Genomic DNA, 15350 nt, shown 5'->3' on the forward strand with positions numbered 1-15350 from the left:
AAATACTTGCAGGATGTAACATTAAACTTGGCAAAATATGCCAGTGTAAACAGTATTAAACTTGTTACATGTGGTTCAAGATGAAATGTTAAGTTATCACTTGAATTCAGGAGTGTCATGCCAAAGAAATCCAATCAGTTTGTATGCCTGAAATGCCATGAGGACTGAAATCCTGGTTTCTGCATATGGCTAGATCTACACGTGAATTGAAGATGAGCTAATACAGGTATGCAAGTTTCTTGAATGGCCTCGTTTGCTAGTGTGAAGGGCAGCATGATCAGTACCACAGAACTGAATTGAATTAAACAAGGTTTAAGTGTGGGAAGAGGAAGAAGAAAGGGGAGAGAAGAAAACCCAAATTTTATACAGTACACAAAAATCCCGAACATTATTTCAACATGTGCTACACCAGCTCAAATGGTTTTAAACAAACTCCATAGAGTCTCCTTGTAACTTCTGCTCAAAAAACAAACAAACAAACAAAAACAAACAAACAAAAAAACCCACCACCCTAAATACTATCATAAAAGCTAATGAACAGGTGGACATTAACATTTTCTGGTGATGTCGCACTCACAGCAGTCCAGACCAGAGCAAATGTATAGCTTGTTCCAATAGCCTGGTAACATCTGCATTTTAACTTCTTAACATAAAACTGTAGCTTCCAGTTACATGAAGCATGGAATAAAAAGCATCCATTTCCAGGGAAAAAGTTACTTGGCATAAGAGGAAGTTCTAGCAAGACTCTTTGGTTAATCATACAAGTGCTTAAAATAACTTAGCCTTTACTACTTTCACCTAAAAAAAGCATAAAATCTATTTTTAACCAACATCTATTTTAACACACAGCAATCCTAAACTAATATCACACTCTGAAGCTACATTACTGTCAGAAATTAAAATACTAAATCACCGTCTCTTTCTCAAGCTGTTCCACTTCGCTTTGCTCTCTCTCCAAAGCCTCCACTTGTTCTCTCTCTCTCCTTTCTTCTCTGGTTCTCCTTTCCTCTTCACAGTTTTTGTCTTCTTTACTTTGTTCTTCAACATGTCTTTGATCCAACACAGCTGTGAAAAATTATTTCAACATCTATGACATAATTTATAGATATTTCAGTAAACTACTATGGTAGCATACAAATAAGTAACAGCTTCCTGTATAACATTGAAAGGAAATGAAAAACAACTGGAAATATATATACATATAATACATATACTGGTGTTTTTCTTATGTATCTGGCAATGTTTCTTTCCACCTCAGTACATTTCAGTCTGGTATATGACTGCCTAAGAGTTGAACTCTAGAGACAAAGTAGAGTCCAGGGAATTGACAAATCTCTCTGCATTTCTTATTTCCAGCACAAACTTTCTCATGAAGTCTATTATGTTTAAATTCATGTTGCTATATTTTTTTCTCTCTAAATAAGAATTATCTACTATACAGAGCAAAGTAGAAAAGCCACACACACTGCACTGAAATCATTCTCATCTATCCAAAGAATTAAATCAGCATTGTGACAATGCAGTTTACAAACTGAATCAACCAGTCAATCAATCAATAAATAAATAAAAGCCAGGCATGCAGTATAGAAAATGCTTCAAAATAAAAACTTTCAGGTCTTACTTCTATCAAGAACAGAGGCAATGTTTAATTATCATTTTAAAGAAGGGGAAAAGAAACATCAGAATCTTCCCTCCAGAGGCTGGGTGAAGAGCTAGGGCCAGGGTGGGGGGTGGGAGAAGCATTATTAAAAGTCTTTAAATTAAAAACACATTTAAACAAAACTGGGGTGAAAAAGTCATCCTCGTGCATTAAAGCAAAAGAAAACATTCTCTTTTCTTAATTACATAATTACCACTTTTGGAAAAAGTTTTCATTCACTTTGGTGTATATACCTACAGAATGTTAAATATTTGGGGTTTTGTTTTACACATGTGACATCTAAAAAGAGCATTCACTTTTGTTTCTGAGCTGAAAACTCACTCAAGTCCTGCAGCGAAGTGGCTGTTGCTCGCATAGTGGTTGTGACATGGTTTTCATTGACAATGTCCCCAGATGGATGCAAGACATCACTTTCACACTGCTCTGGAATGTCCCCCTGATCTGGAGAAGAAATTTGAACAATGGCTTCATTATTTTGTAATTACAATAGTGGAGCAAAGGAATGGACACAAAGTGTGGGAATGGCTGAATTAGAACTCATAAATATAAGCACTAATTGAGCATTTTCCTTCCAACTTGACCATTTCCCTGAGGATGAAGAATCACAGGCTGTGCTTGCTTCTTTAATTACAGAATTGTTAGTTTTTAAATTAGCTATTGGAACACATCTGTTTAAAGAGCCAAAAGAGAATCATGAATAAATATACAATAGAAAACCAAATGTTTTCATTTCTTTACATAATCACGATAAAGATCACAGAAAAATTACATGTCCAAGCTTAACTCATCCCTTTCATGCACATAAAACAACCTTTAAATTACTTGATCACACACTATTTCTTTGTTAGGATCCTTGCCCTCTTCAGTGCACAGGATGGATACCTCTAAATCAAATATTCTACACTGTATTTTCATCTGTGCAACCACGGCTCTGAATTTTTAAAAAAATAAATAATACTGTACTTCCTCTGTGATCATCACTATTACACTCAACTGCTTCTTAATGATTTATGTGCAAACTATGCAAACTGCTGTTAACCCAGTGTTATGGAAGAAAGCAGAAGGAGATGAGAAGTCAAATGCAGACATTAGAGTTTTAGGCAGCCAACGCAAAATACACAGAACCATTTTCCAGACAGGTAGTGTAAAATAGAACAGATACTTTATGCATCTCCTTCAGTTTTGAGTAAACATTTAAGAATACAAATTCCCCATCCTTCAAATATTATCTAGGCTTCCAGCATTTCTCTTTCTATTTTGTAATAAAAACTGAAATATTTTGTATGGTGATAAACAAGACACCCAGACTAACCAGTCTCTCTCTCAGAATGATCCAAATCCCTTCGATTCAAATTCTTTTAAAGGAATTTCAGATGAAGTTATCATAGAGAAGTTATGCCAAACTACCAATCTAGCAGTTAGGAGGAAGTTTTCAGTTTCTTACAATAGCAGCAAGAAGTCTTACCAGGTTGCCTAGGCAAATAAATTTTACGTATGTTTTATATAAGACCAAAATAATGGGTTATCATGCTTAAAAGACAACTTTCCTTTTTTTCTCTCTTTCCCCTTTATTTATGTTTAAATTATAAGGTTTTCAACACCAAAATTATTTCCATATGAAGCATGAATATGTTTCAAGGCATACATGTATGTAACATTTAAACAGTCAAAAAATTCCTACCACAAGTAGGTTCCTGTTAAATATTATATCTAACTTCTAAAAGCCTGTCAACCACACAAACAGGAAAACCAAATAAACAAAACAATATAGTGAGAACCATTTTTACATTTACCATTTTGCAAAGTAAAAAGAAAAAAAGGAAACACTTCATACACCTTCATTTCTTTACATAAGGGTGGACAGCAAGAGATGCATTATATCCTTAATATGAACACGTAACTAAAAGCAATAACTGCCAACAGAAATCCCAATCTTTTCTTGCTAGAGCTCACTCAGTAGGATTTAAAGACTCTCCATATTTTCTGGTATCTCCCATACACCATATTCTGTGGTATCTCCTTCCCTCCATTGTTTTTTCCAGTGTCATCAACCTTTCTCCTTCTCTCGTTCCTTCATTATACTCTATATACTTAGATTTTACATTCTTCTCCTCCCCCTAATTTCTCCTGCGTTATCTTCTCCCCATTTTAGCCATTCTGATTTCCTTCTACATAATGAGAATGTGGTTTTTTTGATGCAGTCTGAATCAAGTAAAGTACTGCTAATTTAGAAATCATTGGTATATGCAATCTCTTACAGTTATTACTTCTGACTACAGCATGTCAGTAAATGATACAGTGGTAAGCTATTTGAGCACAGCAGCTACTCAGGCCTAACTGCCAAGAAAATGCCAATCTATTCATATGTGTGAGAAAGCAAAATTGAAATATTTAATGTGTTCCTAAAAGTCTCTAATGTGAAAGTCAACAAATGAATCAAAATCCAATCAAAATATGAGATTAGTAGAAACCATTAGTGGTTACAGGCTTGGTTCACATTAAAATAATGCATTTGAAGCTCATAAAAAGAGTACTGAATGAGGTAAATTAAAATAAAAATGTACTGAGTAAAACTTCAAGGAGAAATGCATAGATCAGTCATCAGCTTCCACTAGTTATCGCTGAAGAGTAACAAACAGCACATTCGCTGTGTACACAAACAATAGCTTTCTTGTTTGGTGGGTTTGTTTTTAAAATACTGACTGCTGCATTCTCACGGGTTCGGGAGAGTGAGCAGGGGCATCGCTTCATCTTCCATATGACCGAACTGCACCCAAAGGAACAAGCCAGTCACAGACTCAGGAAAACACTCACCAGTTCGCAGTATTTTTTTCAAACTCAGTTGTTCTCTCTCCCATATAATAATCAGCGCCTCACCAACTGTGAATTCATGAATGATGTATGACCCCTCTCTCTGTCAGTCTCAAGAGTTTACAGACGTAACAAAATTTGGATATGAGAAAGGTTTTAAAGCATGCTGTTCACATCCTTCTCATTGATAACTCCACTTACTTTAAACCCACAGTTTCATGAGAGATAAAGCTGCTCAGGCCTACCATTAATGGTTTATTCAAATGCTGAAAAACGAGGAAATAAAGCCAATAACTTTCCATTTCTGTCTTCTATAAAGTACATAAACTTTTATAATCCTCTTCTTTACAGTACCTTACTTACATGCAAAATTTTCTAAAACTGACTCTGCATGCCTAACTCCAGCATACAAAAAAAAAAAAAAAGGAAATATCTCTGTAGCACACAAAATAAAACACAACATAATGCCAGAATTCCTCAGGCAATTTAGACCAAGAAATGTAAATAAATAAAATACTCTGAGATGGAAAAAAAAAAAAAAAAGATACATTCACATTTCAGTAACTTAACCATACATTCCAAGTGCACTCTAAGATACTCTGAAGTAACCTCTAACTTGTAACACTACTTAATCCTTGGTTACAGAAGGAAAAATCAACAAAAGTACTAATTGCTGCAGAAATTTATCTTCACAGCTACAGCTTGGTAACGCTGCTCTGGTATTGGTCCATCAAAAACACTCCTTGTGATTTTATTTCATGCAGCAAATACATGTATAATAGGGCCTCGGGTTAGTTCATATACTTGTACACTTTGCTTTAAAAAGAAAAAAAAATCCTACAGCATTTTAAAACGTTCTGAAGCAACTGTCAGACCTACATGCATTAATCAGAACAAGGTTATGCAAGACTTCTGAACAAAAAGTATGTTCCCAAATTTCAGAACCAAATGGATTTTAGTGTCTACTTATTTCTCCATATCCTTCTCCTCTAAAGATGCAAATATGAAGAAAAATAATCTTTCATCACCTGAGACAGTTTCTTTCTTCTTATTTTCTTCAATTATAGCCTTATCCTGTCAAGACAATTATCTTCCAACTGTTAATCCAAATGTGTCAAATAAACCATTTAAAATGCACTAAAGCTTACATTCAAGTGAAGAAACGTGTTCTTCAAGGTCCTCATATAGTAGCTTCTCTGGTTTGGGGTTACTGCTGAAATCTTGGTTATCTATTTGTTGATTCTGAAGTCTGGAAGACAAAGGAAGAGAGTAAATAATTTGAATAAATACAAACACTAAATCATTTAGGCAAATAGCTGCCAGAGATTTAAATACAAGGCTTACTCACATGCACAGCAACAAACTAAACCTAATGTAAAACCCATACAAGTACAATGTTACAACTTCCTGCCTCCAAAGTCAAGGTATTTAAATACAGTTCTCTAACTTTTACCAAATGACAGCTCTATCACTCTGATAAGGTGCTGCCCCTGCAGCCTTTCCCCAAGGCCTATGTGTGACATAAAGCTATTAGATTAAAACAATATACACACTCAAAAGGCATTTAGAGGAATAAGGAAAAATAAATAAATAAAAAGAAAAAAAACGAGAAATACAACAAAGTGTGACACACAGTCAACTGAAATTTTTTAAATTGCTTTTTTTGGCTCTGTGTTAATCTAATTCCCCCTTTCATGTCACTTTAACAGATGTGTTTGAAATGTATTAGGATTAGGTGTCTGGCAAAACATATATTCAGGGGTGAAAATCTGGGTTCTATGAAAAATGGGGTTAGTGCCCTCATTCTAAATCCCCGTTTATCTAATCAGAAAGATGATGTGAAAGAACAATATCAACCATGTGACCTTGCTACTAAACTGTGACCAGAATCAGAATAGAAAAATAGTACAGGTCACGAATTCATCAGCAGCTCTTTATAAAGGAGCTTACTTCACACCAGCTGTTGCTGGTGTATATTGTTCCATAAATATGTTTGTGTTTATAATTTCTAAGCAATTCAAGACATCCATGTGGGCGAAAACAGAGAAAAAACAAAAACAAAAAGACATACCCCAATAATGAGGCATGTTCAATAAAAACAGCAAGTTTGGGAAAAAAAAAATAGATCTGCATTTTCAGAAGGATGGTTCGATAACATCAGTGGCAAAAAAACATCCTGTAAGTTTAACATGGCAAAGTAGGTGGAACTCCAGGTTTTTGGAAGTCCATGTTTTTAGTCTCAAGAACATGCATGCCAAATTCTTCAATGCTGTATCCTGTAACACTGCTAGGAAGACACTCAGTACACTGCCGTGGATTTAGCAAAGAGAGGAAGAGCCCTGCATCATTAAGTCCATCACACACGTGTACTTCCAAGCAATTTTCCAAATTTGTTTTGTCAGAGTTGAGGACAAAACCCTGGACAGTACCTTACATCAATGCTCCATAAAACAATATTGATGTGCCAATCAATGCCAAATAAATAGCAAGAGTTATACTTAAAGTGACTGTGAGAGTCAAAAAACGACCTCTACTATTTTATTAATGTCTAAAATTAACTTTTTAGCCTAAAGCTGGTAACAACCTTCACAATCAGCTTCTTCAGCCCCACATGAAAAAGGAATGGTTTAGATAATAATCTGCCTTCCTAACTCTAGTCTTCCTGTCTGTATTTATTGGCTTCCCTCATACCACTCATATTTTCAAACACAAATAAACAAGGATCTCCTAGTCACAGAAGCAATTGTTGTTCCCCACTGACAGAGGCCTAGCTTAATGGCTTACTGGTGTTACAACATCTTCTTTTCTTTCCTTTTCACATAAATTCCCATTGCCAATTAAAATCTGCAGGTCATAAACTAATCCCACAATGCACATCAATGATGTGGCATTTGCTAATAATGAGAGTAAATAACTGGAAAAGCCCACACATGCATTTCTCAAATATTTTGTGCAAGAAAAAACAGTCCAAGGCACAAGAAATTCCAAAATGCTCAACAAAAGAATGTTTTCCCTTTTAAGAAAGTCTTGGGAAAGCAGCAAGTCCAAGCAAGCTATTGGGACTATATATCCTTGCTTTGTCAAGAGGAACTCAGGAAAGCAACTACCACCCGTAGTCCCTGGCCTGTTCTCTGTAGCACAACTTGCTCATACTGCTTACTGTTCCCACAGCATATTTATTCCCTTTTGTAAAGCTCAGACTACACAACATCCTACCAAGAAGTATGCTCCCTCACAGCACTGAAGCATTTTCCCAAATACCTTAACATGCAGGTTAACACAACCTTCAGTTTGTAAGTTCTGTCATAACACAGCAAATCTGATGCATACTGTAGAAATGGGAACAAATAGACAAAGAAAACAGCCACTTAAAGCCAGACACCAAGCTAAGGCAGAACTAATCTCATAGTTTCTAGAAAACCCAACAGCTTCTTTTCAAGGCCAAGAACTTAAAGGCTCTCCCCAGATTTTAATGATAGCAGAGATCCTCTCTACATTAAATGTGCATTAAGGACTGGAGAGCAAGAAAATAAAGCCCTGTGAATGCCTGATAGAGCTGCCCAAAACAAACCATCTTTCTTCAACCATCACACCTAGAATGATGGCTAGCAGGTTAAGACTGATTCAAGTGTCTTTTCCTAGGAAAAAAACACATTATATATGAAACACTCAAGCTTTTTCTGAAGACATCTATTCAAGATTCTCAGTCTTGGAGAGTGAAAGCAATAGTAACCATTGATAACAGAATAATTTCATACATGGAAATAGGAGATACAGTGAGCAAAGAGAAGATACTTTTGTGCAGCTTACTTTTTTGGAGTTATTCATTTTCTCAGCATAGATGTTAAAACGCATAGTTAATAAGAAAAGCTCTGCTACCTATCTCCTTTCCACATGCAAGGGAGACTGTAGATTTCTATTCTGAAAGAAGTTATACAGGCAAAGGAACATACTTTTCAGAGAAAAAACATTAGCATTGCAACTTGCTACTGAAGTGAAAATGTACAGCTGTCTTGATTTACATTCTTAAACAAGCATCAGAAACTACTGAGTTTCAATCAGCAAAGGAAAGGTCACTGATGTGAAAAGCAGAGACACAATGGAAGAGAACAAGAATTGCTCAATGAATTAGTGGTGGTAGGTTTTTGTTGTTGTTGGTTTTTATTATTATTATTAAATGTTTTTGTGTGTATCAGATATAACGTCGACAGCTTTTGGACATCAAGCATATGCAAAAAGACTGCTTTGATATGGGATAGATGAGAGATTATCACTACTTTGGACAGGAATTTGTGATGAGTTTGTCATTGAAAAAATAATTTCAAGTCATTGAAACATGAAGTTTACCCCTCTCAAGTCTCAACATTGTTTTCTGAAATGAAGTTTGTTCTCAAGTCAGTCCACAACTTCAGCAGGACTTCTCACTAGTCTTATCAGGATCATATATATATACGGATGACACAGAAGCCTACTGGAAGAATCAAAACTGCTAAATCCCAATAGAGCTCATGAAAGCAAACTGCTAAAAGTACGTTCACATTGAGTTAATTCACAAAAGGGCAAAGACATACCATGTGATAAGTCATTGGCCACTTCACATTTCCCATTTGCAGCATGTTACAGGCAGATGGTCCACAGTCACTGGACACCAAGATATACCTCAAAGAGCTTGATAGTGAAGGTCCTTACCTGCCAGGCTGAACTGAACCTACCCATAAAGATTACCACGTCTAAAGTCACACACACACATTCCTCTCACATTTAAAAAATAAAATTTCTTATTAATCAAGAGTTTTCAGAGCTCTTATGCAGAATTTAACAACTGACTTGCATGCCACAGATTTACTTTTAGAAAGCACGCTTTCCAAAATTAGTGATTAACTGAATATTAATTTGTAAGCAACAAAACTTTCATTCAGATGTCTGAATGTGATCTGCTGCGTAAGACTGAAGGTCTAACTGACATAACAAATTTCAAGCACTGCACAACTTGCAGCACTCTTGAAATACAAGGATCTGCACCACACCTTGCTTAAGGTAACAGCATCCAATGGTTTCAAAAGTTCTTCAGAACACTGACACATGAAAAGTTTTACATGGAAAAAAGGGAAAGGGATTAGAAATGGGAGAAAATATTCTAAAGACGAAAATCCTTACCCTTCTTTAGAACAGTTTTAACTTATAGAATCATGGCTTAGTTGAGTTATTAAAAGAGCTATCACCATGAACAGATGTATGTTGTTATTGTTGTTTTTTTAATAATAAAAATGTTGCTTTGTAAATGACATTACCTGATTTTCTCTCTGTGACTGGATGGTGAGGAAGAAACAGACTCAGAACATGAAAGGATGTGTGGCTTTGAAATAGGAGAAAGCACCTGGTCAACACTATGCTCGGAAGAGGCAAGGTACAAGTCACTGGCTTCTGCAGAACAAAAAAACATAGTTTATATTAGTCAGTATTTATCCTACTACTCAGATAAGACTGGTTTTCACAACATGTGCATAATTGCACTATGCACACACTGCCACTGTAGGGAACTTAACATCCAGACCTATACAGCTAAATATGAATTTTCTTGTACTGGTTATTTCCAACAGGGTAGGACCTGGTATGAAAACAGCACATTTGTTCAAACAGCAGACCCTGTTATTTCAAATCTGCTGGTGACTCACATATAAAGAGAATTAAAAAATATATATTAAAAAGTAAGAATTTAACAGAAGCCAGATGAAGCAGTCCTCATGCCACATGTGCATATGCAACTAAAATAGCTACATGAAAAGAGAAGAATATAGATAATTAATTGTAATTACCTAGTTTTAATAATGTCCCAAAGTAGTTATACTGAATATCAGCTTTTAAAAGAATCTCTGCATATCATAGGATTACACTTGTTGCAATAATATGGAATAGTCGCCTCTTTAATGCTACCTGAATTAAGTGCAGTATGTGCTTAATATACTTCCTCAGTGACTGTTTCCACAAAGAACTGATACTCCTAACAGCTAGAACACTTTGTCTCTGACTTTCTCTGACATCAGACAGCACGTCTTTATTCTGAGAGTGAACAAGCACTGGCACTGGTTGCATGGAGAGGCTGTGGATTCTCCCTCCTTGGAAATCTCCAAAAGCTGCCTGGGTCTGGCCCTGGGCAGCCTGCTCTGGGTGTCCCTGCTTGGGCAGGGCTCGGAGCAGGTGAGCCCAGAGGGCCCTGCCAGCCTCAGCTTTGCTGTGATTCTGCAATTTTCCTGCCCCCTAGCAAATAATGAATGAGGGAAAGACTATCCCTGCTAAATCTTACTGTTCCAGTCATGCAAGAGGAACAATAAGCACAACTCCAAAAACGTCCCATATTAGCTATCATAACTTACCATCTGAAAGTTTCTTATTACTAAGAACTCTTTCCAATTTGGAAACAGGAGTAGAAGAAAGGCATCTTGAAGAAGGTATTCCCTTGTGTGGTGGCGTTGAAGGATTTTTAAAGCCCTCAGGCTGCCCATTTCTTCCAATGTATTTTTCACCTCTTGGGCTGCTCACAGGGGAATGCTGGGAGCTAGGATTATCCTCTAAAAGTTCATGCTGTGTAGTCAAGGGGGCTTTACCAACAGCACACTGTAGAAGTAAAGGGGACTGCATCTTTCTCGGCGTTCTGCTTGCAGCTGTATCCTGCATTACTCTGCGTTGGTAGTTTCTGTAGGCTTCTTCCAAATACTCTGCCTCTTTTTCTAGTTCCTTTATTCTAGCCCGGGTTTGTGCCATACACTCCAGGTCAGAATCTGGAGAAGCGCTGCGCGTCTGCAACTGCTGATGGTAGCCAACTCTTGGCACAGCATTTCCCTTCACGACATCACTCATAACGGGATTCTTCAGGAACGTGCTGTCCACATAAATATCATGAGGTACAATTCTATCATCAAGGAAGTCAATGACAGAACGATCAACAAGGGAAGGCTTGGGGTTCCGATACACTTCATTTTCCAAAGCTAAATGACCAAGAACATGAGTGACAGTTAAGACAGAGACTGAACAGAAATAATAAAATGTGGCATTTGAATTCTTATTTGATCAAAATGATTTTAACCTGCAATTTATTTAAATTTTGAGAGTTTAATGTATTGGTTTAAATGTGTATTTTTATGTAGTTGCATAGCTGCAAGTTATCATTGACATTAATTAATTGTATATATAATTATTTCATGTAAAAACCTACCTGAAAAATACAGGCTTACTAAAAAATCTAACACTGTTCTTTCTTAAATCACATTTAAAAGAATAATAAAAATGCCACCACCCTGGACACATTATATCCAATCATGTTGTTAATGGGTGATGGACACCATTTAACAAGGGCAGGCCAAAAGTCCGCTTCTATTTAGATCAAAAAGAACTTGGGAAAAAGTAACGTAGCATAAATGTAATAACGTAATGTTTTGGTTTTTTACTATTATTATTATTTTATTTTATAAGTATTCCTCAAAAATTATCAGTTAAATGGAAATTTTGGGGGCTTTCTGCTGCCTGGTTTGCACTTGTTTTTTTTTGAAAGCAAAAGACCCATCTACAGGTCTGCATCTTTTTTGCAAAATGACCACGTAATTTTCATTTTACCTAAATGGTTTCTTCAATGACATCCTTAACTCTGCTGCAAAAAGAATGTCCATGCAATACTTTGTCACTAACTTTTAATATATTTGCTGTTTTGATACTGATGAATTTCCAATTCCAAATGGTACTGAGAGTAATAACACATATGAAGATATATACATATTGGTCTAAACAATCATATAAAGTATTGCATACACTGAACTACAGTGCAACATGCAATGTATTTAATGTATAATCATTGCAGAATTCAATTCCATATTTTAAAATAAAAGATATGTACCAAAACTTAAATTTATCATACTTGATATGAATTTCACAGGCACCTTTAGAACTCCACTTCTTCAGCAGACTGAATTGCTCTACAAAGCACCTTTTTCTTCTTAATGTCTATGCAAGGTGCTTAAGTTATTAGCTTTGATAACAGCTGTTTAAAAGTTAGATTTAGAATTGTGAGATATGCAATACAATTTCAAACTGATTAGTTTTATTATGAACACTCAACAATCAAAATGCATTAAAACACAACTCACCCCCCTGGAAAAATGTGATTAGGATATCACTAAACTTTAATGTCTTTACGCTGAGCAAAAATATGGACAATAAATAAAAATGCAAGTGTTTATCACTACGGTGAGAAGCACTTTGTATGTATAAGTATATATATATACACAAATGATCAGGGAGGAACACTTTCCCTTCCTCTTATATGCTTGCTTTCTGAAAGAAAGGAAAGTTGTAATCAGGCTGCATTTTAAACCGGTCTTTTAAATCGATTTTGATTTTAAACTTGAAATGTTTAAATGTTTAAAACTTTAAATCACTCAATGGTGGCATATTACTTCAATGCAACTCTAGCTCTTGTAAGCATCTAGAAGTTCTTATCCTGGTTAGGTATGTGAACTTCATAAAGGACTTCTTTGGTATAAGACACAAACCTGCCTGTGTTTGTTTCAACTGTAGTTTCAGTTCTTCAACCTGCACATTTAACTTCCTGACAGTAGCTTCAGAGTCCAACAGTTGGGTCTTTAACTGGGCAGCACGCTCAACCTGAAGAAGACCAGAGGAAACAAAAATATAATTCAAATAAATAGAATAACCTGAACTGTTTGAATACTTGTGGCCTTCTAATTGTTTTTCAGGTCCAGCAAAACCATATAGATACATAGTATCCCACAGAAAGCCAGAGCTGACAACTTAGTGGCTTAGAAAGATTTACTTTGGTTGGTTATTTTATTGTGGGTGTTGTGTTTTTTGTTGTTGTTGTTGTTTTTTGATTGCTTTTCTAGGTTGTTTACATAAAAATAAGCAGAGTACAAACCATTCCCATCACTACATGCAGAACAGCCTTCACAGGTACACAGATAAACGTTAACAACATGACAAGAAGAAGAAAGAACTCAAATTATTAATAAAGAATCATTTACCTCACTTTGTAGCTGCTTTTCCAAAAACTGCTTATCACTTTCAAATTCATCTAGTGCCAGCCTCCTGGAACGTTCTACCCTCCTCAGCTCTGCCTGGCAGGCCAGGTGCTCCACTGAGGGCTGGGACAGTTCTTTCCAAAAAGAGAAATACCAGACAGTCAGACAGAGAACGACAAGCCTGCACTTTTCTAGAAGATACACCTTTCAAACTTAAAGACGATTTATTTTCAAGCACATAGCAATGTCTTTTAGAACTAGGCTTTGTTTGAATAAAGTACCTGGGGATTATTTTTTTCCTTTTTACAAAGGACCGAAGTTTTTTTTAGCATAGTTGCTTAAGGACTAGACACAGATTTTCCTATTATGGAAGAAAAATACACATTCCTACCTAACTGGGTATATACATCTCTATTCTCTAGTAATCTTGGATGCACATTAAAAATGTACGTCACTTGTTAACTGCAGTCACTTGAGTCCTTAAGAAAAAAAAAGTAATGTTCCTTTTGCCATTACTAAGCATGCTAACACTACTGTTGGAAATACTTTTCTTCTTTTTTCAAAAGATAAAAGGGATATTCCTTGTGTTATTATTACAGCTACCACTTTGTTTGGGATTTCTATTATATAGACATAGTGAAGAAAAAATAACTTCAAGGACTTTGATTCATTTTACACTAACATTATTTGGGGTTCAGTGAAAATCACTAGTAAACATAATACAAAGAATGTATTTTAGTGAAGATTCATTTCTAAAGAAATACTTGTACAGAAACGCAAACAAGAAAATTACTAAATTATTCACACTCACTGTCTCGAAGATGCTGGTTCTCACTGCGAGTCTCATCCAGCTGTTGCCTAAGTAGTTTATTCTGCACTTGGAGCTCCAGTTTCTCCTCCTTTAGCAAAGGATAGTCTGACACCTCTTTCAGTTTTTCTGTCAACAGCTGATTCTGTTTATTTACCAGCAGAACCTGAGCTTTCACTGACTCCAAATCCAGCTGCAGAAAAAGAACAGTTTAGAAGCTTATGAAGATGTTTCTCAAGAAAAACTCTCACTTACTTACTTTTAATACTACTTAACAGTGAATTTTAATTCACTTTTTCTTTTATTTTTTTTAACGTAATTCAAATGCACTCATTACAATAAAGCTTCTCTAAATTCATGCTTACAATTACCTCAAGCTCTTTTGTGCGCGATACAGCTTGCTTGAGTTCCTCCTTTTTTGAATTAATAGCAATGGCTTCTTCATGCAAAAGCATAGCCTTCTCTGAAGGGAGAATTACAAATGCTGAATTAAATTAAAATTATATTGAAAAACTGAGTCAGAAAAAAAAAATAGTTCAAGGTGCTGTCCAACATTCAGTTTAATTCAATGCTTAAAAATGACTGAATGTCATGTATGTTTCCACACACCTTCAAAATCAAGTAAATCCCTGTGTGTGCGTAAATATATGCATGTGTACTACTTCAGAATTAGTTAAATCAAATTCATACACACAATACATGATTTCTTTCGCATGATCCTAACTTAGAAGTCTAAATATGCTATCTGTCCCAGCTCTCTTCTCAAGCTTCACTTAAACATCTTGTGCATAATAAATGTACAAACTGGCAACAATTCAACCAGAGTGTACCAGAGTTCAATTACAGAATGAATGAGCTGCTAGAACTTCAGAGGAATCTGGGAAGCTGAAGAAGCAGGAGACCTTGCAGCTTTCATGTGAAGCACCAGCTCATGGTTCCCACTGTATATTAAACTGTTAAACTGCAAGGAGTTGCTGATCTGCCATCGGATGCTGCTACATATTTTTCAAAGCCTAGGTTAATGACTTTTTTGCCACTTATG

General features: G+C 35.8%; 1 protein-coding gene across 4 annotated transcripts in view; it reads right to left on the reverse strand.

The window, feature by feature from the left end:
* The window catches only part of OFD1 (OFD1 centriole and centriolar satellite protein), a 30676-nt gene that overhangs the window by 2044 nt on the left and 13282 nt on the right, over positions 1–15350 (reverse strand). For all 4 annotated transcript variants that reach the window (XM_027447807.3, XM_027447803.3, XM_027447794.3 and 1 more), the window contains 9 exons: positions 14680–14771; positions 14312–14501; positions 13504–13634; positions 13015–13126; positions 10846–11457; positions 9763–9895; positions 5620–5720; positions 1982–2101; positions 914–1065 (listed from right to left, as the gene is read on the reverse strand). In XM_027447807.3, coding sequence (XP_027303608.2) covers positions 914–1065; positions 1982–2101; positions 5620–5720; positions 9763–9895; positions 10846–11457; positions 13015–13126; positions 13504–13634; positions 14312–14501; positions 14680–14771 — 1643 coding nt within the window. The remainder of the gene's footprint in view (positions 1–913; positions 1066–1981; positions 2102–5619; positions 5721–9762; positions 9896–10845; positions 11458–13014; positions 13127–13503; positions 13635–14311; positions 14502–14679; positions 14772–15350) is intronic.

Source organism: Anas platyrhynchos, chromosome 1 (genome assembly GCF_047663525.1).
Source record: "Anas platyrhynchos isolate ZD024472 breed Pekin duck chromosome 1, IASCAAS_PekinDuck_T2T, whole genome shotgun sequence".
NCBI lineage: Eukaryota > Metazoa > Chordata > Aves > Anseriformes > Anatidae > Anas > Anas platyrhynchos.